Source organism: Mixophyes fleayi, chromosome 6, assembly GCF_038048845.1.
Source record: "Mixophyes fleayi isolate aMixFle1 chromosome 6, aMixFle1.hap1, whole genome shotgun sequence".
Taxonomy (NCBI): Eukaryota; Metazoa; Chordata; class Amphibia; order Anura; family Limnodynastidae; genus Mixophyes; species Mixophyes fleayi.
The window spans coordinates 189,298,105-189,325,948 of record NC_134407.1 but is presented as its reverse complement, the minus strand read 5'-3'; the positions used below and the strand labels follow the sequence as shown (position 1 = coordinate 189,325,948).

At 39.8% G+C, this 27,844-nt stretch overlaps 1 protein-coding gene across 1 annotated transcript in view; it reads left to right on the top strand.

The window, feature by feature from the left end:
• Positions 1-25,464, top strand: part of KIAA1755 (KIAA1755 ortholog) — a 39,587-nt gene extending 14,123 nt beyond the window's left edge. The window contains exons 6-21 of the mRNA XM_075177654.1: positions 142-225; positions 457-573; positions 2,129-2,227; positions 2,318-2,466; positions 10,861-10,999; positions 11,262-11,384; positions 11,633-11,824; positions 12,032-13,032; positions 14,388-14,637; positions 16,269-16,358; positions 17,402-17,623; positions 20,567-20,737; positions 22,299-22,476; positions 24,297-24,410; positions 24,566-24,808; positions 25,181-25,464. Coding sequence (XP_075033755.1) covers positions 142-225; positions 457-573; positions 2,129-2,227; positions 2,318-2,466; positions 10,861-10,999; positions 11,262-11,384; positions 11,633-11,824; positions 12,032-13,032; positions 14,388-14,637; positions 16,269-16,358; positions 17,402-17,623; positions 20,567-20,737; positions 22,299-22,476; positions 24,297-24,410; positions 24,566-24,808; positions 25,181-25,335 — 3,327 coding nt within the window. The 3' untranslated portion in view covers positions 25,336-25,464. The remainder of the gene's footprint in view (positions 1-141; positions 226-456; positions 574-2,128; positions 2,228-2,317; positions 2,467-10,860; positions 11,000-11,261; positions 11,385-11,632; positions 11,825-12,031; positions 13,033-14,387; positions 14,638-16,268; positions 16,359-17,401; positions 17,624-20,566; positions 20,738-22,298; positions 22,477-24,296; positions 24,411-24,565; positions 24,809-25,180) is intronic.
• The last annotated feature ends 2,380 nt before the right edge of the window (positions 25,465-27,844 follow it).

The window sequence follows — 27,844 nt, the reverse complement described above, 5'->3', positions numbered from 1 at the left end:
TTTTAGCCGTTTTTAAATGCCCATGTAATAGAATACATTATAATGTACATGTCCCGTAGTATTGAGAGTGTAGGTGACATTACCTTTAAATGAGCAATGCTGTCTTCTCCTTTCTTATTTTATACTGGTTCGCTGTTCCAGGCTTCTGTTCCTGGCTTCCAGAACATTGTGATCCTGATAGAAAAGGAGACGGCTCCTCAGGTGGACAGAATTCCCGGGCTACAGGTGAGTCCTTCTGACACCTGTTTTGATTGTGAACACAAGGGTGGGAAGTGAAGTCCTCTTACCTTTTGGATTCTGGTAAGATACATTTGATATTTTATTCCATGCAATTCCATGCAATAGAAATCTGGTCTATCCTAGGGTACATGCAATTTTTATGAATTATTTAATTAGCGAATGTAATTTTATGATATACTACAGTGGTTTAGTCTCTCTGAATTACTGCACCCTTAGGTGGAAGTCCTGACTTCACTGAAATTTCTGGGTCGGTATGTGGATATCGGACAGCTGACCTGGGACCTGGAAGGCACCTACCCGTATTGTCACAGCGAGTGGGTCCAATTTTATCAGGTGCTACTGCCTGCTGACAAGTTGTAACTGTAAATCAATGAGCAATGGCTCAATGTGTCTGCCTTTGTGTCTGACTTCACATCTGGTCTGCACTTAAATACCTGTTTGTTTCTGATTTACGATGAAGCATGACAGTAAGCTTTAAGCCTTCAACTACAGCTACTGTACTTCAGTAACTGCAATGTTCCATTGGTAAGGTAGGAGTAAGCGTACATTGCAGTGTGTTTATGTACATGAACTACAACACACTTTCTCAGGATTCAGTAAAAGTTTAAGGTGGGTAGTGTTGAAGTATACAGAAAAATGCATTCTGTGTAGCACTCAGCTAATCCATCCATTTTGATGGGATATCTATAATTAATTGTTACATGTTTCTCAAATGTCTTGCCTACCATCTCCATATTTATCCAGTTGCTTCTTCTGTCTCTCAACCCCCCCCCCCCCCCCCTCTAGAATGTTAGCTCTGATGGGCAGGTTCCTCTCTCCATATTGTCTCATGTCTTTGCACTGACCATCATCCTCATATGTCCTTGTCATGTCGTTTTTGTATATTCTGCAGTGTGGTGGCTTAGTGGTTAAAATTGACCTTAGACACTCTCTATCTGTGTGTAAGCTCCAATGGGGCAGGAACTGATGTGAGTGAGTTCTCTGTACAGCGCTGCGGAATTAGTGGCGCTATATAAATAGCTGATGATTCTGTGGGGCAGCACGGTGGCGTAGTGGTTAGCACCTCTACCTTACAGCACTGGGGTCATGAGTTCAATTCCCAACCATGGCCTTATCTGTGAGGAGTTTGTATGTTCTCCCTGTGTTTGCGTGGGTTCCCTCCACATGCTCCGGTTTCCTCCCTCAACAAAATTGACCCTTGTCTCTGTGTGTGTGTGTGTGTATGTTAGGGAATTTAGACTGTAAGCCCCAATGGGGCAGGGACCGATGTGAGTGAGTTCTCTGTACAGCGCTGCAGAATCAGTGGCGCTATATATATAAATAAATGATGATGATGAGTCCCCACAGGCTTTTACCCCTGTTATCATGCTCCTTAGGTGTCACTGTTTTCATGTATTCGTGATTTTGCTCATTGTATTAGTTATGTCTTATCTGTACGATTGTCCGGTACTACGGAATCTGTGGCGTCCTATAAATAAATAATAATAATGACTATTCAAAATAACTTAGAACCACACTGCACAGTAAGGAAATTATAATAAAGCAGATTCAATGTAAAGTCATTTTCTTAGTTAGAAGACCTCTGTGTAAACAAGTGTAGCAACAGTGACACCTATGGGCTTTGAGAATGTACTTCACTCCATCATAGCAAATGTTTGCTGATTCACTCCTATGTTTGCAAATATGCATCTCCGAGAAAAAACATTTGGAAGAACATGTTCAAATTTGACAAATTTAAACTGGCATTGACATAATACAGATTAATGCTTGTCAGTTTATACTCATACGTGATGTTTTGGCTGAATCTTTCTTTAGAATAATAATGGTGACACACCATTTCTCCCATTCGATTCTCTCTCTCATATGTCTCTCCAATTCTCTGCTTCAGAAGCTGGATGCTTTCTTGGCAGACCTGCGAAAGGCCTCTGACTTACTGCAGCATTCCATTCAGGAGCTGGGTGAGGGCAGCACCCCACAGGACCCTAAGGTATAGATTTTGTACCCCAGCAGTGATGTGTGGTGGAGAGAGAGAACTTCATTGACTAGCTGAAAAAGTAAATTCCCTATATTCGCATAGGAAGCAGAGGAGAAAATGAGCCAGTCTCGGGAGCTGATGAAAGTGGTTTTAAGTGACTCCCGTCTAGTGTCTTTACAGCGGGAAGGGGGGACAACATTGGCCAGACTTCGCAAGGAGGCAACTCGTTTCTACTGCTCGCAGGATGTCAGGTACGTTTAACCAAACCAGATTTATCCCACATGTTTAAAGCTAAATATTGTGCTTTTTTTAAAAAATCCAGATCTGCCTCATATAATTAGTTATATTGCTTAAAATGTCTTTTTGATGGAGTTTACATGTATCTAGGTGTCCCCAAGTCTGTTCTGATTTGGAATCTTCGGCTGCTTACTGTTCTAGAATCTGTACTCGATATGCATGTGGTTTAGTACAATTAATGGGGACACACAACCAAAGTTGAGGATCTCAAAGCAAGATGTGCCAAAATATATTCCATGACCTAAAGATTTTTCATTATTACTTGCAGTAATATTCATATTTAGTAGGTGGTTTTATTTTACAATAAAGGTTACACTTTATGAACAATTTGAACCTTCATGTGCACTTAAAGGTCACTTCTGATGATGGAGGCAGCCATTTTGTATATTAATATGATAGTCATGAGAATGCTGACTATCAGTTTTCTGGGAAACAGTGACTTCACTAAGACACAGCAGTCATGCTACTGGTTCAGACTGAATTGATAGACTGAATCTTCTATTCTCATAACTACTAGTTTGTTCCACAAGATAGCTGCTTCCACTGTGTGTAAGCAATAAATAAACTTTAATGAGTTCGTTGATCTTGTTCCAAACGGGATATGGAGTCTTATTTCCTGAAGCATCAAAGCTAAACTGTGTTGCAGCTTAAACATGCTATGTTGAACAGGACTGGGTGGATTGTAATCTTGCTCTGCAGAGAGAATGGACTGAAACATGAAATAAAATATGGCTTCAGGTAACAAGAGGGAGACACCATATTTGCTACATGGGGTCGGAGTTATTAATGTATACTATGTATATAAAGATATACAGTTAGGTTCATATATATTTAGAAACTGACATTTTTTAGATGTTTACCAAAACATATTCAAGTTACAGTTATATAATGAATATAGTGCAGATCAGCTTTAATATGAGGGTATTCATGTCCCTCTTTTTCAAGAGACCAAAAGTAATTGGACAGTTGACTTAAAAGCTGTTTCATGGACAGGTGTGGGATATTCCTTCGTTATGTCTTTATCAATTAAGCAGGCAAAAGGTCTGGAGTTGATTTGAATAGTGGCATTTGCATTTGGAAGCTGTTGCTGTGAACCTACAACTTGTGGTCAAATGAGCTCTCAACACAAGTGAAGTAGGCCATCCTTAGGCTGCAAAAACAAAAAATATGAATCAGAGAGATAGCGGGAACCTTTGAAGTAGCCAAAATCAACAGTTTGGTACATTCTGAGAAAAAAAGCATACACCGGTGAGCTCGGACACACAAATGTCCTGTATGTTCACGGAAGACAAAAGTAGTGGATTCACAAGAGCAAATATAGAGGGTTCACCACAAGGTGCAAACCACTCATAAGATGAGCAGCACGGTGGCTAAGTGGTTAGCACTTCTGCCTCACAGTGCTGGGGTCATGAGTTCAATTCCCAACCATGGCCTTATCTGTGTGGAGTTTGTATGTTCTCCCTGTGTTTGCGTGGGTTTCCTCCGGGTGCTCCGGTTTCCTCCCACACTCCAAAAACACACTAGTAGGTTAATTGGCTGCTATCAAAATTGACCCTAGTCTCTCTCTGTCTGTCTGTCTGTGTGTGTATGTTAGGGAATTTAGACTGTAATCTCCAATGGGGCAGGGACTGATGTGAGTGAGTTCTCTGTATAGCGCTGCGGAATTAGTGGCGCTATCATCATCATCATCATTTATTTATATAGCGCCAGCATATTCCGTAGCGCCTTACAATTGGGGACAAACACAATAAATTAATAAACAAACTGGGTAAAACAGACAAAGAGGTGAGAAGGCCCTGCTTGCATGGTGATGATGATGATGATGATGATGATGAAAAATAGGAAGACCTGATTAGCCAGCCCAGTTCTGGAACAGCATTGTTTGGAGAGATGAAACTAAGATCAACCTGTACCAGAGTAATGGGAAGAAAAAGTATGGAGAAGGAATGGCTCATGATCTGAGGAATACCACCTCAGGCAGTGTCATGGCATGGACATGTATGGCTTCCAATGTTTATTGATGATGTGACATAAGACAGAAGCAGCCAGATTAATTGTGAAGTGTATAGGGATATACTGTCTCCTCAGAATCAGCCAAATTCAGCAGAGTTAATAGGACGGTGCTTCACAGTACAGTTGGACAATGACCTAAAACATACTGTAATAGCAAACCAAGAGTTTTTTAAGGCAAATAAGTGGAATATTCTGCATTGTTCAAGTCAATCACCTGATCTTAACCCTACCGAGCAATGCATTTCACTTGCTGAAGACAAAACTAAAGGCAGAAGGACCCACGAACTAACAATAACTTGAGACAGTTGCAGTAAAGGCCTGGTAGAGCATAACAAAGGAGGAAAACCAGCATTTGGTGATGTCCATGGGTTCCAGACTTCAGTCAGTCATTGCCTACAAAGGATTCATGACAAAGTAGTAAAAATGAACATTTTATTTATGATCATGTCAATTTGTCCAATTTTAATTTGAGCCTCTGAAAATAGGGTCCTGCGTATAAAAATTGTTGCAGCTCCTAAACGTTTCATACTATATTTTTGCTCCACTCCTTCAGTTGCATCTTCATTCTTTAATTTCAAATCCATGGTGGTGGTGTACAGAGCAAAAATTATGAACTTAGCTGTATGTGTGTGTGTATGTATATATATATATTTATATATATATATATATATATATCTATAATATAAATGTCTAGTGGCGTGTGTTAGTCTGTCTGTGTGTGTGTGGAAAAAATAAAACCAAGCTGCAGCGCCACCTGCTGGGCGGAGTTATACACTGACCTACTAAATTCTTAGTGTGTGTGGAAAAAAAAAATCAGAAAGGGCTGAAATTTGGTATACTAAGATGTTTTTAATTTGTTAATTTAATTTGTTAATTGTTAAAAGTGTTTGTAAAGATTTAAAAAAAAAAAATATATATATTGAAGGAGAAGTGACAGTTGGGAGTGGTTGGTGGTTGCCGGGGGTGACATTGGGGAGTGGTTGGTGGTTGAGGCCTGGGCTATGGCCCAAATGCATGACAAGAACCTTTTTAACACCTTAAGTAGCTTGATTTGACTAGAATGCATGAGTATCATGCACGGGTTAACTTGTGTATATATATATATATATATATATATATATATATATATATACATATATATATATATTCCTAAAACATCAAAAAAGAAGGGGCGCTTCCATGGTGTATTATCCAAGTTAAAAGTTTTATTCCAAACAATAAAATTGCACGTACCAAATGGTAAAATTAATCAGGCATAGATAATATAACAGCTCGATTTTCACATACGAACGGCTCTATCTGAAGCAGCTCTAAATCAGAGAGTCCTCACGATCACCTCTACGCGTTTCATCACTCAGGACTTCGTCAGGAGGCGTCGTGTCGTGGGAGTGGTTGGTGGTTGCCGGGGGTGACAGTGGGGAGTGGTTGGTGGTTGAGGCCTGGGCTATGGCCCAAATGCATGACAAGAACCTTTTTAACACCTTAAGTAGCTTGATTTGACTAGAATGCATGAGTATCATGCACGGGTTAACTTGTGTATATATATATATATATATATATATATATATATATATATATATATATACATATATACATACATATATATATACATATATATATATATATATATATATATATATATATATATATATATATATATGTATATATATAAATAATATTTTGAACCACCCCCAACTCTCAAAAACTGCTCAAATTCTACTTTTTCCTGTGCTTACAGTTGTGGCCACATGATGGCAATGTAGTACAGCTGCAGCCAATGTTAGTTATGATGACTAAACCATGCCAAACAGTCTCTCATTGGGGAGTGATAGGTGTTAAATACTGCTCATTACATGTTTTTACAACACCCTGTCTGCCCTTGTCAACAACCAACCTTTTAGCACACAGCCCTGTAGGAGCTGACACAGGCAGTTCCTCTGTCAGTGGCTTCCATAGTGGTCTAAAGAGAGCAACTGTAATGAATGTAGGTGACCTGGTAAATGACGTGCAAGCCTCAGTGGGATGTCTTATTTACATATATATATATATATATATATATATATATATAAACAGCACTTATGGCCTCAGTAAATAATTCAGCGCACATTTATATTGTGGAATAAAGTGACTACAGAGAGCAATATGAAGACAATGACACTTACAGAATGGTTCCAATATCTGAAAATGTTTTGTAATCAATATGTAAGTATATCATCATCATCATCATTTATTTATATAGCGCCACTAATTCCGCAGCGCTGTACAGAGAACTCACTCACATCAATCCCTGCCCCATTGGAGCTTACAGTCTAAATTCCCTAACATACACACACACAGACAGAGAGAGGCACACACAGACTAGGGTCAATTTGTTAGCAGCCAATTAACCTACCAGCATGTTTTTTGGAGCGTGGGAGTAAACCGGAGCACCCGGAGGAAACCCACGCAAACATGGGGAGAACATACAAACCCCTCACAGATAAGGCCATGGTCGGGAATTGAACTCATGACCCCAGTGCTGTGAGGCAGAAGTGCTAACCACTACGCCACCGTGCTGCCCCAAGTATACATTTGTTGCCTGGCCACAAACATGCCCTGTTTTATGATAAGTTTACAAATTTATTATACAACCCTTCACTGGCTCATTTTCAAGAGTCAGTGGAGGGTTGTATAATGCATGATGGGCAATGGTTTGGATACAAAGGAGGGAAAGCAATCATCATCAACATCATCACCATTTATTTATATAGCGCCACTGATTCTACAGCGCTGCACAGAGAACTCACTCACATCAGTCCCTGCCCCATTGGGGCTTGCAGTCTAAATTCCCCTAACACACACACACACACACACACACAGACAGACAGAGAGAGAGACTAGGGTCAGTTTTGATAGCATCCAATTAACCTACCAGTATGTTTTTGGAGTGTGGGAGGAAACCGGAGCACCCGGAGGAAACCCACGCAAACACAGGGAGAACATACAAACTCCACACAGATAAGGCCATGGTCAGGAATTGAACTCCAGAAATTCCAATGTAATTTGATATTTTATATAGTTATTATTTATTAAGTCACATGTTTTTTTTCTTTGGTGCTTTATAGCTGAAAAAAACATGGCTGCATCCCATAAGGGTTCATAGTTTAACATTGATTAACACTGCATTTAGAGGCACAATTTGCATTAAACCACAGCAACCAATAAGACACTTACTTTCACTGTCATTGATTGGTTGCTGGTTAAGTGCAAAGTTTGCACCTAAATGCAGTCTTGGTAAATAAACCGTGTGGTCTCTTTTAGCCGCAGTAACAACTTCCATAAACAGTGTCCACATTCATACTGACTCATATCATACCTGAAGTAGTGCTTATTAAGAATTTAGTAATACATTCTTGGTGTATCACCATAATTAATATAGTCAGGTGCTTCTTAACCTGTATTGTCTAGAAATCATGTGTAAATAAAGTGAAATGAAGTCATTTGATATTTGCTCTCTATGCGCGCACATTACAGATATCAAACGTAGGTGATTATATAGGTGGGTAGCACAGTACTGCTCTCTCACAGTGCAGGGATGCAAATGATTAAATATACTCTGTAAAGTATTTATAAGATTATACAGAGAATATTTAATCATATTATGTAGGCGCTATATAAATAAGTTAAATATATGTAAATATATAAATAAATCAATAAAGCGTGTAAATATAACATGGCTTTAGGGCAAGCTTGTGCTACGTGTGTCTTGCTAACTGTTTGTGGAACTGCAAGTATCAGCATGCAGATTACGCTGGGACTTGTAATTCCAAAAAAGGTGGAGAGCCATAGGTTGCCTAACTTTATTGAATTGTGTAGGAAAGAAAATGTAATATATATATATATATATATATATATATATCATGCTTCTTGAAAAGTCGTATCCTGCACTTGATATTGAGATGATTTGGAAATCATTATTCATTTTTCTCTTGTCTGTCATAGGAAAAATAGGCATATATTAAATATTTCTAACCTATCTACTTGTTTCCTGAATATTTTAGACCTCAGTTATGTCAATTCAGTTTGAGCTTATATTTGCCAGAACTCCTGCCCTTTCTTTTTATTAGCTGCAATAGAACAGCCAAAACTGCTGCAGTTTTGTTTTTACTTTGTTGTGTTTACTTTCTGCAAAATAGTTAACTGTTAGTGCTACAGAGAAGCGGAGCATTTTAAATCTCGTTTTAAGGCCTCACAACGGGGCTTTATTTTACATGTATACTTATTGGAGCCTATTCAATGCACTTTAATGCTGGCAGTCAGACATATAATGTAAGCAAACGGATCTGCACACACTTTCTTTGCTTCAGTTTCAACATTGCCTACAGTGTTCACAAATATTTAAGCTTGGCACAAGATAAGACCCTTTACCCACTGGTGTCAAAAAAGATGCTTTCACTTACTTTCAACATATTTTTTAAGCTAGTAAAATTTTTGCAGTTGCTTCTGATTGCAAACAGAACATGCACACAAAACTGTCACCATTGTTGATCAGGACGAAGACTAGACCAGTAGCTGGAGCAAAAGATGCGGCAGAAAAACAAGTAACTTTGCGATTCCCAGGGCCTGATACGGCCATGGCTGCGTGCACTTGAGTTTGGCACGCCCTTATTGTACATTGTCTATGCCAAAACTCCCCTTTCCCACCCTGTTCACTACCCAAAATTGTAGGCTGTAGTAAATGTCCTTTGGCTTGAAGACGGAGTGGACATAGCTGCATTTACTGGCGTATGGTCCGGCTCCAGGCATGCGCAGAGTGATTATATGTACGATACGCTCACAATCTGCAGATACGTGTCTTGATGAATCAGGTCCTTTGTGTGTAACTACCCATAGGGAGCAGACAAAATAAGAAATCTGTAATCTTTGTATCAATTGGAAAACAATAATTTATATAAAAAGAGTGGTCTCTACTTTAAACTTATTGACTTTTCTGTGGCACCAAGGATTAACTTTTTTCCAAAATGTAATAACATTGTTCCATCAAAATAAAAAAAAAGTAAGAGTATTCCTGGCAGCCTGCAAATCTCTACTGTAGTTAGAGAGTAACAAAAGTAGACGGATGTGCATGCCAAGAGGTAAATAAATGAGTTTGCTGAATTATGGAGATAAGTATTGAATCTATTAGTTTATAACATACATATTTCCCAATACAACATGGTACCTGCAATCTTTTCTTTGCCCTTTATAGTGCTGCCTTGGTGCTTCTGAGATGACGCATCTTAGTGTGCTTTGGGAGCTTAGTGGACCAGACAGCATGAAAACTGCTTAGCAGTTGTTTCCCCCCAGAGCAACCACAATACATAGAATGTCTCCAAAAGTGGTCTGGCAGCTATATAACTTTTAATTTAAAAAAAATCACGTGCCCCATGTTGTATTGGCAAATAATGATTTGCAAATCATGTGATTATGCACAGAGACATAGGGATGTAGGAAATAAGTTAGTTTTAGCATTTTGTGTTTTCTTGTAAAATCACAATGACATAGACAATACCATCTAGGGTGGGCCCACTAAAAGCCACTAAAAAATAATCCACATCATATAGACAAGTACTCAAATATAAATTCTGTGCACCACCCCAGTGACTCGGGTCTGTAGTATGATGTGAACCTCATATTTACAATTTCAGCCACATTTCTCTTTAAATCTCCAATAGTTTCTTCTTTTTCATATGGTATCAATTATACATGTCCATAAAGAGTAGGTCATCAGTAATAAACTTTTATGATGATGTCACCTAAAATAAAGTTGCCTTTAGATGCTGCAATATTGACGGCCGATTAGGCCACTTTAGACAGAATCGACTGCTAATGGTTGTGTATAGGCCCTAAGAGACCAGTGATCTTAATATACATTTGAATGGGATCCATCAGATATTTATCAGAACGCACAGTGAATCTGGCTGATCATTGATGGCATCTGATATGTATGTATCGCTACCCTTTCAGAACTAGCAATCTGACTCGATTGTTCAAATTTAGCCACACATATACGAGAGAGAGAATGGTTGTTGTGGAAATAAATTAAATGTTAAGGAGTGAACTGCGCTCATATAAATTGCTGCTGTTATGCTCTAAATGGAACACACACAATCCCATAAATCATAGCTAACTCTAGCTAGAGTGGCCAATGTATTCGCAGCTTTTGGTTTGGCAACCTTTTTATGGGCAGCAAACATTGGGCAAATTTAGGCATATAATAGTTAAAAATATGGATGCACTATTTTCTATTTTGTTGCCTGTCACAAATAACTCTTGTTTAATAAATTAAATGTTCTTTATCATCCTTAACCTCTCAGGAGTGCTGTAGAGTCTGCTGTTCAGATGTACAATCACCTGGAGGAACGAGTCCATGCTCTAGTCACTAAGTCAAATCGTAGATTGGAACTTTTAGAGTCGATGCTGAAGATTCAGGAGCTGGAGGGACAGTTCAGCCAGGTAAAGCCAAAGACTACAGGAGAGCACTGCATAGAAATTATAGATGAATGAGTGGAGAGGTATACAGAGGACCAAGAGCTATGGGGATCTTGGGATGTCCTAGAGTAAAGTTATAATTAGATAGTGGAGTAAGAACCATATTTAGAACATATGGACATGAACACTGTTGAGGCTGTGGCAATTGAAAGGTGATAAGTATAGAAAGAAACAAAAGAAGTCTATCAGTGGCCCTCCAAAATGTTCTCCCTGTTTGCACACACAGCTCAGCTCTTGGATGGATGTAGATGGAGAACATCATTTACATGAGTTAGACACTATGGAATGGTCTCTGGAAAACCTAGAGAAATATCACAAAAAGTTCAAGGATTTCTTTCTCCAAGCAACAGTGAGTATTACATCTCTGCATGCAAAAAAAACTATTCATTCTCCAATGGCTAATCCTTTAGGCTCTGAAATTATTGCTCCTTACAATTCATAAACATGACTTTATTGTATTAATGAATCTCATTTTGCAGTTACTCTACATAGCTGGTCCATTTTGTTTTTTTCAACCAATCTCTCCAGTGGTATAGGCCAATTTTCTGTATGAATTTGCCCCTCTTATTCTGTTCTCACCCAAGCGTCTTACTTCAGGTGCATTATAACCACGGGCTGGTCCTTCTAGATGATGCAAATAAATTCAGTGGATCACTGTTTTCAGAGATGGATTCTTTCAAGGTTACAAGAGGAGCCTTTCAGACCAAACTAAGCAGCTTCTACATGAGCGTGGAGAGGCAGAAGGAGGAGCTGGAGAAACTTCTCAATCTATACAGGTTTTGTGACAAGGTACATAATGAAACCATTAAAAGTATATAAGAATGGAAATTGCTCTTGCTCTGACTATGAGCACTATGCAGAATTCAACATAATTGTGAATGTTATGTTGAAACAATCATAAATCAGAATTTTCTGACATTTCTAATGACAAAATGTGAAGTTTAAATTTGTTTCCATATTTTAGCTCTAAGTGTGACTTGCAATATTTTTTACTAGATCACACAGCTTACTGTGAGCTGCAGCCGTTACCTGGGTCAATTGAAGGTCACGGAGCAAAGGCTGTGCCAACCAGAGACCCAGCAGTGCCTCGAGACCTACCTTCAAAGGCTAACAGAGGAATTGTCTGATGACAAATTCCAGGAGATGAAAGAGGAGTCTTACAAACTGAGCAGCTGCCGCGGACTGGCTGTGTGGAACGAGACATGGCTAAAGTGTCAAGAAGCCAAGCAACTGGTTGAAGAGACTCTGGATAAATGTAGGGATGAGCAAAGCGCAGCAGCATTAGCTTGGCATAAGGATGCCATATTGGCCTCTAATGTCAGTAACCAAGGAGAAGACACTATGGTGAATTTGTCGAGTGATGTTTCACAAGGAAACCGAAAGGAAGAAGAAGAATTTAGGCCTCGGGGCAACATGAGGTCTGCAGAATCAACAATTATAAATTGCTGTAGTTTTGGTCTCCATGCTGGCTCCATGGGACTTTTTATGAAGGCATCTAGGAACCACCGAAATAGCAGAGCAACAAGAGAGACTGTTATCTCTCAGGGATGTTCAACCATCGAAGAGTCCAAGAACAGCAGTGGAACAGACCATGAGAACACTGAGCTGATGGCTCAAAATTCCAACAATGAAGCTTTGGAAATTCTACATACCCCGAGTCCCAAGTTTTCCAGATCCACCCCAGTGCAACCACCTTCTGCAACAAATACAGAGCACATACCATGGGTATCTTATGGCAGAGCCAATAGTGACGACTCAAGCAGCCTGCCTCAGTGTGACAATAATAAAATGATGAAGCAGTCAGGCAGGCGATGTGTTCTTTCCCGGCATGCCAGCTTCTCCACAGGGGATTCAGGCTCCCAGTACTCCTCAAAATGTTCATCAGCCATTTCTCCTCTGCTAGCAATGGAACCACTTATCCCACGCCTTCCCTGGATGAGAAGAGCTATGACTGAGTCACCTCGGGACAGTGATTGGGCAGCAAAGGTCAATTTTGCGTAAGTTTGAATATATGAATAATAGTACAGTGTTGCACCCACTAAGTGCCTCATTTTCATTTTGTATTTAAAACAGAACTAGCACCCAGCACAGTGGACTTTCAATACTCGACACCAGGCCTGTCCAACCTGCGGCCCTCCAGGTGTTGTGAAACTACAAGCCCCAGCATGCTTTGCTGGTAGACAACCAGTTGATAGCTGGAAGGGCATGCTGGGACTTGTAGTTTCACAACATCTGGAGGGCCGCAGGTTGGACAGGCCTGCTCTACACATTGAACCACATTACGTTCACATTTGCAAATCACATGTCAACTTCTACTTAAGCTAAGCATAAATATTAGGCAAACGCTAGCAGCTTATTATCTTAGAAGTTTTTAATAACTTGACAAATCTGGACAGTTGCAGTATCATCTTCTGATTTACATATGTGATAGGACCTCACTGTGTAGTGATCATGGATACCCGATGAAATCTGCACACAAAACACCTTTAGCCACCCATTATAAATCTATTTAAAGAGCCATCCTTGTTCATTGTGTCTTTTTTTGTTTGGCGAATTGTAAGTAGTGCTAATATATCCTTCAGTGATAAAATACACTTTGCATATATAACAAATAGCATTTTTCAACCATTTGAAAATTAGTCACACAGCTGTCTCAAGTAGTGATGCAATTAGCATCACTGGCAATTCCAAACTAAATGTCATGGCAAAAATGCCAAGTTAAGGTAGGTGTTATTTCCAGCAGGATATTTGTGCTGAGGATATTTATCAAACCTGCTGTTGCTAGTGAACAGGATTGCCGTTAGCTTTCCGTTTTCTTAGTTAAAGAAGCCAGACTGAGTTCTTTAGAACCTATTGCCTGCAGATCCTCAAAGTTTTTACATTTATAGTCATAGGGGTAATTGTATCAAGCTGAGAGTTTTCCGTCGGGTTTGAAAAGTGGATATGTTGCCTATAGCAACCAATCAGATTCTAGCTGTCATTTTGTAGAATGTACTAAATAAATGATACCTAGAATCTGATTGTTTTTTCAAACCTGCCGGAAAACTCTCAGCTTGATACATTAACCCCATAGCCTTAGAGGAAACTAAATTCATTAATGTAAAAGGTGAGCGGGTGCCCAAGTATAAAACGTCTTGTAAATCTACAAATGCAGTATGGCTAATGGGAACATGTCCTTGTTATTTTTAAATCTCTTGTTTGTTTTATTGGCTTTTTCTCCATTGATATTGGTGTGTTTGGTTCTGACTTATTTTATTGTTTTTTTCTCTGCCTATCAGCACCTGATTATGGACGCTTTGGTCTTACATGCTAGTAAACGCTGTATCTTTCCTTTCTTCTATTGTCTACTCAGTAAACTCCACAGGATAATGGAGGAGCTGCTAGCAACAGAGAGAGACTACGTGTTTTCCCTGGGGTATGTACTCTCCCACTACCTGTGTGAGATGGATCAGCCGGACCTCCCGCCTGCCTTACGTGGTCAGCATGCTGCCATCTTTGGGAACCTGGAAAAGCTCTATGAGTTTCACAGCCACGTTTTCATCCAGGAACTTACAGGCTGCAGAAGGGATCCGAGTCACGTGGGCTGCTGCTTTCTGAAACACGTAAGCACATTTTAAAGCTCTATTTTGTTCCCATGGATCCTACCCATCCTTTATAATTGTGCAGCGTCAGATGTTCATAAATAATTACTCATAGATTTATTTGGAGAGTGATGTTATAGATCAGTTTTAACAATCTATCGAATTTTGTTCTGGTCCTGTATTAAAAAAAAAAGGATCAACTGGAAGAAGATCTGTAATCTAGTTGGTAAATGAATATATGTCTTGGTTGTTTGGATTGTCATAACACTGTAGCATCGGTGTTGCTCTACCGCATGAACAGAGTGCAGAAATGACAGCAGCCAGTCTCAGACATTGTTAAGTTGTATCAGGGTTATTGTAGATGTAAGCACTACACATAAATGGGGTACGGTTTTTTTAAATTATTGCCCTATAAGTGCTCGCTTTTATTTTTTGTTCCTAAATGTTCTTTACAGAGGGTTATTTAATAATATTGTATTTAGTTTATACAACAATTAGATTGTATCTTTCTAGTGCAAGTTTATCAATTAGATTACATGTCTGATTGGTTGCTATGGTTTAGTGCAAATTTGCACCTACATGCAAAGTTAGTAATCTTTAGTAAATTACACTCAATGACATGCTCATTTATGAACTGGAAAAAAAAACCTCCCATTTCCACCTCCATGGCACATGTCATCTAATTTCTGCATACATAGGTGCACATCCATATTCCACATAATGGTGTCCCATTGTCCCAAATATAGGCCAAATCCCGGCCTCCACCACCTCTGTAAAAATCAAGTACTTTTGTGGAGAGAAAAGTCTATGCAGGACCCTGTAAATGTGCAATATATATCTCCAATATCAGGTGCACTATTCCGAAAGGAATGCTTTGATCCGGTCAGAAGTTGCTAATCTTTGCAGCACTATCAGATGTAATGCTGCAGATACAGGCACTTACCATAGATATGGGATCATTTGTGCAAAAAGAAGTGTATGATGTCACAAAATATCACTTGCTTGGTCTGCAATTTTGCAGATTTATAAATGAGCCAAAGGGCTAGATTTACTAAGCTGCGGGTTTGAAAAAGTCGGGATGTTGCCTATAGCAACCAATCAGATTCTAGCTTTCATTTATTTAGTACCTTCTACAAAATGACAGCTAGAATCTGATTGGTTGCTATAGGCAACATCCCCACTTTTTCAAACCCGCAGCTTAGTAAATCTAGCCCTTTGTGTTTTTTTGCTCCTCCATTAAACATATTGTGAGTTTTACTGGTTAGAATTTGAACAACCTTCCAGTCTAAAAAAGTTTATCACATTATTTAACACTATCGGGTGGGTGACGTTACAGACACTCTGAAACAGTCTGGGGCTCCCGAGGGAAATAGGTTGTGCATATATGATTGTGAGCAGCTCGCTCTTTAGTTTTCCATGAATGTTACCACTGCTATACAATGGCTAGTGAGTCTCTCTTTAGAACTGCTGAGGTGTGTCCTCACGTTGGTACACTGTGTTATTGGAGCACAAGGACAAGTTCATCAGCAACACTGAAAATAAATTCTATGTGATAATGTTCTATTAAACAGTATTCTATATTTAACTGAACTTGGAAACCTAAATAAGCTGCCTCTTCCTGCAAGATAATGCTTAGATGATTTACGTTACAGAAGGAACAGTTTGGACTGTATGCTTTTTACAGCAAGAACAAACCCCAGTCTGACAGGTTGCTACAGGAGCACGGAGCAGCATTCTTCAAGGTATGGTGAACAAAGACTTGTAGACAAACCAAGCAGAGGGAAGTAGTAGCAGTGACATCAATGGCTTTCTGGAATGTAACTCACTGCTAGCTTTCAGAGCTTTGGTTTATGTTACACAGGTACTGCTGTATTTGTACATTGTTTAACCTATTCAGTACGGTTGGCTAAGTGGTTAGCACTTCTGCCTAACAGCACTGGGGTCATGAGTTCAATTCCCGACCATGGTCTTATCTGTGAGGAGTTTGTATGTTCTCCCTGTCTTTGCGTGGGTTTCCTCCGGGTGCTCCGGTTTCCTCCCGCACTCCAAAAACATATTCGTAGGTTAATTGGCTACTATCAAATTGACCCTAGTTTCTCTGTCTCTGTCTGTCTGTGTGTGTGTGTTAGGAAATTTAGACTGTAAGCTCCTATGGGGCAGGGACTGATGTGAGTGAGTTCTCTGTACAGCGCTGCGGAATTTGTGGCGCTATATAAATAGATGGCGATGATGATTCAGTGCAAGGACTAGTGGAGCCCGTCCGTAGCACATCCCCCGCAACTATTTACGGTTGGTGGTTGATTGGGGAGACATATGTAATTGTGATGATGTTATTAAGCCCTACCTCCTCACACACTACCTAGAAAACAATTATGAAGAACTAGGGAATGGGGAGAGGGAACAAAAATGCTCTCCCCATCCTGGCACCTAAAAACTAAGGGACACTCTCATTTGAATGAAGGTAGCCCCCTTAATAGTTAATATTTGGTGATTACCAGACAATGACAGCCTGCACTACAGAAATAATCAAGAAGTTCAGTGATGGGGGAGGAGGGCACAGATTTCCCCCATCCTGGCTTCAAATCAACAATATACTTATTGGAAAAGGGAAAAAAAAAAATGGAAAAAGTCTTCTGAATAAAAAAAGTATCATTTGTGTGGGTATCACATAAACAAGTGATTGGTATTGGAATGTGATCATCCCAAAAAAGTGCCAAAATAGGCCCAGCGGTAAAGGGGTGAAATAATGTGATAATGATTCATGGTGAATTGTGTCTTTCCCCAGAGGAAGCAGCAGGAGATCGGTGACAAGATGGATCTCTCCTCCTACCTTCTAAAACCCATCCAGCGCATCAGCAAGTACAGTCTGCTCCTGCAGGAGATGGAATGGGAGTGTAAGGGGCAGAGCATGCGGGAGGGGGAGCTGAAAGCTGCACGCGAGGTGGTGAGATTCCAGCTGCGTCATGGAAATGATCTCCTGGCCATGGACGACATTCAGGACTGCGATGTAAGAAAATAGTGTAAAGGAACATGGCTGTGTCCTATTTTATATAACTGAACCTACAGTAATAGGAACATTAAACTCAAATTACATTATCTGGTTTCTTGTTTATAGCACACGTGGCAGAGTACATCAAAGAGATCTCTGCAGACCAATAATATTCATTTCTTATCCTCTCAAATTTCACAAGACCCAATCTGCACATGAAAAAATGCCTTAGGATACATCATTTTTTAAATTAAACTGCTTATTGTCATGGGCTGAGTTTAATTGTCTCCCCAGCAGTTTATAGAGCAAGTAAATTGGCTATTGGACAATAAATGATGTCAAAACATTTACACCTTATTTGCACCAGCACCCTAGTTTTCACTGATAACCCTACTAGCCAATGGATGGTCAGCTAATCCATTCATACTTCCATGGTCAGGTAACGTAATCCATTCATCCTTCCATGGTCAGATAACGTAATCCATTCATCCTTCCATGGTCAGATAACGTAATGCATTCAACCTTTCATATGAATTTAAAGCACGCAATCAATTCCCCAAAATTTCCCAATTTCTTTAACTTAACACAATATTGTGAAAACTATAGGAACTATTTTTAGTATTTAAAAATGTACTTTTATCTAACGAGCTCCAAGTGCTGAAATCCGGTGTCTGCAATCTGGCTGTTTCACAATCCATTATTCTGCTTGTAGCTATTTTTAAATATTAACTTTTCTATCCCCCGTCCATACATTGGATGCAGTCAATTTATTACCGAAAACATTTTAGTTGTGCCAGGTTTCTATTATGGTGGAAAACAAAATGGGGCAACTTTTTTGATGTTTTAAATATTCCTTATATTATTGACAGGTTCTTAGAATCGAGTTTAGAATTTTAACTGAGTCTTTTTGGCATATTGTAAACCACATGGAACTGTCAGAAAGTAAACATTTTTATATATTGATTTTTTAGCGTTTAGTAATTAACTGGCTGAGGGTTAGTGTATTAGCGGCAGTCAGAGATGCTCATCTACTATATAGATGATGTACTATATTAGAAGGCCAACTGATGAAGCAAGTTCAATGTGCAAAACACTTCAGGGAATTCTGGGTATTTGTGCTGCAGTGCATGACGGACTGCTGGGTTCTATGGGAAACACGTTAACTCCACTCAGACCTGCCTTTGTAAGAATGGAGATCCTTCCCTGAACCATTGATTATATGCAATATATTACACATCAATATCTGCACTTGGATACTTATGTAACGACCTCTATGCAAACATTTCCTCTTTGTGGTTTGTATTTCTGGGTGAAAGGGTTAAGCAGGATTTGCTCCTTGTTACCCCTTAAAAGATGCAAGTAGATAGGTGACAGACAGGTTTTAAATTCTCAATGAAATGTAGCGAGGAAGATGTAATATCAGGAGTGTCAAAGCATTTATGGCTATTAGCGTTAAAGAGGATTACTAGTGCTGGAGAAGGGACATTAGGGAGAGCGAGACATATCGAGCAGTGAGAGTAAGTGCTTGGAACACAGTGAAGGGAGACAGGAGGTGGAGTGAGATTAATCACATACACGCAGGAATGGACTGGGGCACAGCGGAGAAATCACAGAGGGACAGAGACAGAGTACAGGATTAGTTACAAGCTGCTTCAGGAGAGCATCATTTACAATAGAGAGAAATCCCAGGCTGGGATGGAGGAACTAAGGTCAACAGGGGGTAATCAGGCTAGTGATGTTTGTACAAGCAGCTGTGAGATTATCCTGTCTCTCAACAGACAGAGCCACACGTTGCAAAAAATAGTACACCTGTAACCTATCTGTTTCCTGTCAGTGATTTCATGTCACCTGTCACCATCAGCATCTTCTGCAGTTGAATGGCTTTAGTGTGAAATGAATGCTCTCACAATCCCTGGCCTCTACTTACATAGCACACTATGAAATCCGCTCTGTGTTCTTGTACATTATATTAGAAGGCAGGTTTTATATTTATTGTTATCTCGTTTCATATGTTAGAGATGTATTAAAACTAGATGTACTTAACACCAAATCCCGGGGGTAAATGTATTAAGCTGAGAGTTTCCGTCGGTTGGAAAATATTGTCTATAGCAGCCAATCAGATTCTAGCTATCAGTTTGTAGAATGTACTAAATAAATGGTAACTAGGGGCCTGATTCATTAAGGGTCTTAAATGAAGAGGATTCTTATTTCAGTCTCCTGGACAAAACCATGTTACATTGCAAGGGGTGCAAATGAGTGTTCTGTTTTGCACATAAGTTAAATACTGCCTGTTTTTTCATGTAGCACACAAATATCAGCTTTAAATTTCAGTGTACAAATAAGCTATCAAGTATTTGTGTGCTACATGAAAAAACAGGCAGTATTTAACTTATGTGCAAAACAGAATACTAATAAATAGGATCTGAATGGTTGCTATAGACAACATCTCCACTTTTCAAACCCGCCGGAAACTCGCCGCTTGATACATTTAACCCCTGGAGACGGCTGGGAGCAGGAGACCTATAACAAGGCAGGAAATGACATAGAGCATAAGGTTCACATTTCAAGCTCGATTTTATTTCTGCCGAAAATGTTATTTTATTTTCCTGTCTGCTCTATAACAAATGCATATTTTAAACATCTATATATATTAAATCTATGTACACAACTAGCCAATGAACACAACTAGCTGATGTCTATAGTAGCGTCTAAACCTTACATATATCTGTAAAGGCAGTGCACATAAATAATTACATTATTGAAGGATAAGCTAGCCAAGCCACACATGGACCACTCTGACACACACTTTTTGTGTTGACTGGATGACTATTGGACAGATTGAGAGGTTGTTTAAGGGACGCTCTCCACAGATTATTGGGTGTTCTTTATCAATAATGTACATGTATGTTAATTTTCCTTAGCCTGTTTCTCTTATGTTCACTTTTCCCAAATTTATTTCAGGTTAACCTGAAGGAACAAGGCCGCCTACTGCGCCAAGGGGAGTTTATGATCTCCTACAGAAAGAGAAAGTGCCTGAGGAGGGTTTTTCTGTTTGAGGACCTGATTCTTTTCAGTAAAAGCAAAAAGGCTTCTTCAGGAAAAGAGATCTATATGTACAAACAGTCCTTTAAGGTAATGATCACTATTACTCACCAGATGATACATATATACTTCACTGCATGTGTACTTCATTCAGCTACATAACATGAGATAAACACAGCGCTAAAAGGGGGTTATTCTTTATAGGCAGAATTGGGTAGAAACTGCACTACATGAAATTCAAATTAAACTGTGCCCATCACTAAATAAAACATACTATTGTGTAAATGGTCATTTTTGAAAACTATCTTATAGCAATGGTCTATGAAAATGTTATTTATAGTGATTTTGATAATGTTTAATGAAATAAAGAGTTGTTTATAAAATGTCAAAATAACCCTAAATTAATTCACATCTCCGTTTCTATTTTTCAGTAGGTTTTTGTCAGTATTTATTTTGTTCCTGGTGTTAATTTAGTGTATAATATTATTATTATTATTATTTTTATTATTATTATTATTATTATTATTATCAATGTTATAATTATTATTTGTTGTTTTTCTCATTGTTTTGCTTACTTTTGTTCAGTAACATAAGATAAATATAGATACACCTTTTTTAATAGAATTTAACACCCAAAAAACATAATTTAATACAACTATTTCACTATTACCAGCTAGGTATTACTATCCCTAGCTAAGTAAATGGTCCTGACTTCTAGCACAAGTTAAGGTGGGCCCTGGGATAGACGAGATGGAGCAATCTTCTTTAGGAAGCTTGGAATGATCTAGTAATTGACAACGTGGGCAATAGCTACCAAGTTGGTACTGTCACTTCCAGAAATTGAATGTTAACCTGGGGGTAAATGTATCAAGCTGAGAGTTTTCCGGCGGGTTTGAAAAGTGGAGATGTTGCCTATAGCAACCAATCAGATTATAGCTATCATTTTGTAGAAAGTACTAAATAAATGCTAGCTAGAATCAGATTGGTTTTTCAAAACCGGAAAACTCTCAGCTTGATACATTTACCCCCTGATCTCATAAAACACTCAAAATGACACTGCTCGTTCTGTATACATATGGCAGCATGTTGCAAACACACCATCTGTAAAAAATCTATTCGGATCAACGGATATAGGATCAGATGAGGTTAGGACATAGGAATATAATTGCTCCTTAAGGCCATTAAGTAATTTTCCAGTACAGTACAGTATTGTATTATATGGACCCATTACTGTGTGAATTTACATAGGACAGGTTCTGATTCTGACATGGTTAACAGAGCTTACTGTTAGGACCGGTGCATTTTTTCAGTTGCATTTGACATTTCACAGTACATTTTTGTTACCAATCTTCATCTCCTGCACATCCATGCATTCCCAGATTTTAAGTAGGCTGGTATAGAACAAACCTCTATTCATTAAGATCATCAGAATGTTCACAGCATTGCAGAGTATCTTGGGAGACAAATGTACTGATCTCGTTGGAGGCAGTCACTCTCTGATTATGTCAGTGAGGATAGGAGCAGGGTCTCCGGACAGCCAAGTGTAGTTATGTGATGGTCCAATTAAGCTAATGCAGGAATATTGTGGTGTTTGTGGGAAACAAAGTTTATACATCCAACTTGTTTGTGTTTGATCTCCTTACATGTTCAGACATCTGAGATTGGCCTCACTCACACACTGGGCGGCAGTGGGCTCTGTTTTGAGATCTGGTTTCGTAGAAGGAAATTGGAGGACACATACACTTTTCAGGCTCCCTCTGCTGATGTCAAGGAGGCCTGGACTGGAGACCTGCAGAAGATTCTCTGGGACCAGGCTATTAAGAACCGAGGTAAACCTTTTGCTGCCTCTCCTCTAATCTGTGCAAACTAAAAGATACGCTTTTCATGTGTTATGGTTTCAAAGTATGTTTCATCATATTTATTATGCTGATTATTTTGGTTTGAAGCACTCCTTCTTTGTCTTATTGGTCAGGTGTCACTGTTGCTATTAGTAAATATATCAAGGGTTTTAACAAGCTATAGGAGGGAAACATTCTTCACAGGTAGAGAAGTATTAGAACACCAGGACATGCACTGACACTGGAGGGAAGTAGGTTCAGAGGGAATTTGAGGAAGAACTACTTCACAGGGTAGTGGATAAGTGGAACAGCCTCCCATCACAGGTGGTAGAGGCTAATACAGTAGAGCAGTTTAAACATGCTTGGAATAGCCATAAGGATATCCCTACAAAGAAATACGGATAAAATAGAGTTTGAGGTTGACATAGATTAAAGCTTGGCAGACTAAATGGGCCAAGTGGTTCAAATCTTCCATCAATTTCTACGTTCTATTGATTTCTTTGGAGAAAGGTAAAAAAAACTGTCCCTACATGGCAATGACACCATGAGGTACTATATTCTATCAAAGGAGTTTAAACTTTTTGCAAAGCTCAGCTATTAAGGAACACATTCCCACCCCCATACACACTACATGTTTATGGTGAGGCCCCTTCTCCTGAGAAAACAACCATAACCTGTATTCATAGCTCATGTTCAGCTGTGCTGACAGCTGGCAGCTAGGCAGGACCTTCTACTCCTGGCTCTGTGTGTGTATGTACTGACAGCTGCAGCATTCAATGCACCTCCATCCTAGATAGCACAATGCCCAGGACTAGTTTAGTCTGTCTGTACTGACTGACAGCTCTGTTCCACAAGCAGATCAGCAGCCAAATGCTGGTATCGACGTGGTGTCCCTTTGGAGCAAGAGGGACTGTCTAAATAGCAGATGTCTAAAAGTAGGCTGACCCTTTTATTAAAATATGGGTGTAACTTTTTTAATGATGCAGGTGGGAGCAGTCTTGGTTTAATGAGCATGGAATTTATAGAATATAAATGACTAAAACAAAATAAAGGTTTAGTTACATTGTATTATGAGTTATTGTAGTTTAATTATTTAGATTTTTAAATATATAAAAGAAAACTACTTGTTGACAATCTGAAATGATCATGTGTTGTAAAATATCCTTCCAGATTGTAACTAGTGCCTAAAAACTCACTGATTACAACTGAAGCACTTTTTAAATGACTAGTAAACATTAACATAATATACATTCTTCTCATATAAGAACCACCTTTCATAACAGACCTGGCTCTTCCCCTGATTGACAGGGCCACCCCCTTCTGGGATGATGGCAAGGAGCACTACTGCTATAGAGCATAACTTCCTGTTTTCTGAAACAGGAAGTTGGTTCTCTCCTCTAGAAGGATCCTCGAATACTTTCCAGCAGTGTCAGATACTTTCCAGCAGTGACATAATTGAACTTCCCCCTTCTGTTATAAAGAAAACAGAAAAATGGGCGGGGTTTCCAGTGCATGATCCAAATGTCTAACCAGCTGAAATTTTCCCCCTGCCCTTCTCACTGATACCCTGGGGGGACAGGGTTCGGTATTTTATGATCGGTGGAAAGAAAATGTACTAACTAACTACTAACTACTAAGTACTAACTACTAACTGTAGTCTGGATCTTTAACAGTAGTCGTAATGCATGGTGTTCAAACACCTTGCAAACATGTTCTCCAGGACCATAACTTAACCCGCCAGGACTTTATTGTATAAACCATTTATATGTCCTGCTCTGAAATCACTTATTACGTGCATAATTTTACTGCAGAGATGCGCAGACAGGAGCGAGCATTCTCTGGTTTGGGGTGCAAACCATTCACGGACATCCAGCCGAGTGAAGCAGCCATCAGCAGTAGAGCCATTCCTCTGTCTGGCACTGGAGGTAAAGAACAAGAATGTTGTGGCTTTTGTCAAGGATGTGAATATCATGTGCTGGTGGAAGCTTTGTGTTGGGATATGCAGAGCAGTAAATGAATGACATAGGATGAACAGAACTTTGGTTATTGATGGCACTTGACAATTGTTTTCTCCCAACAGATGAAAATATTCATTCCTCCCCTTCTACTGCTTTACCATTCCCAACTTCCCCTCCGCCACTCCGCTCCATGTCAGTAGGGTCTCGAAGCAGCGCTAGCAGTGCAGTTTCTCTCGGAGGTTGTTCTTCCACGTCTTCTGGCCGCGGTTCACTCAGCCCACAGCATGGATGCCCTGGATCTGAGCCCCAATGGAGATGTTGTAGGGCAGAGCCCCACCATGAAAAGGACGCCAGCGTCTTCCTAAGTGAGAGCAATGTGTCTGTCATGTGTGTGTCTATGTAATGTATGTCCTTCTATTTGTACTGTGAACACATGCTGAGATGATAGCAATACAGATATAAGAGTTTTATGGTGGTCAGAACAGTACCATCCAGTTGTTTTGCCTAAACCGGATATGTGGTAATTCTGATCAGACCCTACAACTAGGTCACAAAGAGTTCATACATCGTGGGTTTCTGTTGCTGATGACTACCAGTTCATATTGTCATGTTCGTTACTTTACTGGTCACCAATAAGTAAAATCAAACAGTGTTATTGATACATGTAGTGTATCATCTGTCTAAGACAGCAGCTTTTTCTTCAAACCCTGTAACCCTGTCCTCACTCTCTGTTTCAGCTGCCAGTTCTGGTTCCTCAGAAGGAAGTGTCAGTGGATTCAGCTCCCCAGAATCAAGCCATATGCCCTTAGGGCATATCAACATGTGTTATCCCCTGGACTGCTGGCGCCCCCTACATGTTATAGAAAAGCCCCCAGAAAGCAGCATACCATGAAAGTAATGGACACGGAATCAGAGGGAATTCTTCATAAGCATCCAATGTCTAGTCAATTAATTACCTATATTTATGTGCCTTTCATTTATATATGTAAATAAATATGTTACATTTTAGTGGACACTGAAATATTGCAATATTATAATCTATTTCTCATTCAGCCATCTGATGGAAACAGATATTATTCTGGGGTTGAGCTCCGCCAACAGAAGGCAGGACACTTAGGCATCCTAGTTTGACCCTATACCACGGCCAGGCAGAGTCAATTTTACCAGTGGCTTTATAAATGGGAGGTTGTGGGCTCCAACACTGCCCAGACTTCACTTATATTCCTTCTTTCTTTTTCTGAAAGATTTTGTTTCTTTGTCACAAGTCATATAGTTTGCCAGCTTTATAGCTGATACCTGGAACATGATAGAGGAATTACTTCTGCCATGGGTAACTACCCCTTATTGGCAATATCTTCCATGTCCTGGTGGGGTGCACACAATTAGCAATTGGGTCTTTACCCTATGTCTAAGGAAGGTGTTAGGGTAAGAAGCCATGCTGAGAGCCCTATGTGCAAGGAAGATGCCGCGGTCCCAGCGTGGCTGTTTACTCTACGTGTAAGAAAGGTGTTAGAGCTCACAGCGTGGCTGTTTGTTATAAGTGTTGCATCCCATCGTGATGCACACACACTTAGGGCATTAAGAGGAGCTGGTTTACACTCACAACAGTCCCTTTGAACAGTGCGGTATGTACTAAGACACCAAATTTCAGGGTCCCGGTACAGCAACTTCTTGGGGCCCCTTCTAGAGCCACCAAAAGGGGCATGGCCACACAGGTGAATGGCTCCTCCCACTACATAGGCAGATCAGACCACCCTCTCGGCGCCCCCTGAGTGTTCGCTGTTGAAAAACAACTTGTAGGACCACTATTGAAATATTTTAAATAAAGCTGCAACTGCAGGAAAAGTTTTTTTTCTTCCTAGGCATAACATAATTCCTGTATTAAATGGTATTATAGGACAGGCATACATGTGCACATCCACTTTGCGTCAGTTTTTCAGGATTTTAAGTCTAGCTGGATGTGCTAAAAGTGAAATCCAATAAAATGTCACCTTGACTTCATGGCAAAGTGTTGCCCAGAGGTGAGCAGTATCTGGACAGACACCATTCAGTCTTGTTCCGAAATTTGTTTTTGTACCATGCTTGAGAACTCAACCTGTAATAATGGTTGCTGCAAAAGCCCTGGGTAGCTGGTACTCTGAGGAATAGACCCCAGTGACTGGTGATCAGAACCAGAAGTGCACCATCATTCAGTGCTTTTCACAGTGGATAAACCTAAGAGTTGAGTATCTTCTGTATTGAATGTCCATAATAAATTTATTGCCAGCAACTTAGGTCCTAAAATCGGTATAACGCTCTTCAGCAGGTAGTGTGCTACTAGATTTGGTGGGGTGTCAGGTGTTAATATAGTGTATAAGGCATGCTTGGCGCCAGTGGTATCGTAGCACCAGGAGAATAAAAAGCCTTCCTAGCGCACCCTAAGCACTGTTTGCACATAGCAGGTAGATAATCACAGGCTGCTGAGCGGAAGACAGCCGGCAAGCAATCGCTAAAAATGTGAGTGACGTATATTTTATGGCAAATTCTTTTAAATGATGAGATTGATAGAGCAAACCCTATATAGCTCTGTCTACCTGGGATTTGAACCAAGTTTGCTGTGGAGTTGCAGGTGGTCATTAGGGAACAGGAGGTTCCTGAATGATATCCGGAGGCCTCCGATGTAGAGGCCAATAGGAGTCTGCACCTCCTGCTTCTGAATTTCAAAATTCTTCTTGCGAATGAGATTTGCCATTGATGACATTAGACTCTACCACCATGGAAATTCTGTCCTACTTTACCCCCCTTCCCCGATCCTATTATCTCAGGTGAACTGTCAGGGGTTCATAAGATACAGTGGGACTGCTGGTACTGATCTGCTGTTGATAAGATTGCAATTTGGCACAGGCCACAGGAGGGTTTTTTTTCCGTTGTTGTTATAGTGTCATATGCACATCATTATATTATAATATTATGTTGGATGTTAGATTATGCCCTGCTTCCTTGAGAACACTAAGAATGTAGAACTGCAGTGACATGAAGATTAACATAACCTGCTTAACGAAATTTAGAATCCAGCAGTATTTACTTGCAAATGCAAAAAGAAAATTGCCATTGACTAAGACCCATTGCCAGTAGGCTCCATCCAGCAGCCTGGAATGTCTCGACCATATAATTTGCAGCTTGTTGCTTGGGCAGCACAGTGGCCTAGTGGTTAGCACTTCTGCTTCACAGCAGTGGGGTCATGAGTTCGATTCCCGACCATGGCCTTATCTGTGTGGAGTTTGTATGTTCTCCCTGTGTTTGCGTGGGTTTCCTCCGGGTGCTCTGGTTTCCTCCCACACTCCAAAAAAAACATACCGGTAGGTTAATTGGCTGCTATCAAAATTGACCCTAGTGTCTCCCTTTCTGTCTGTGTGAGTGTG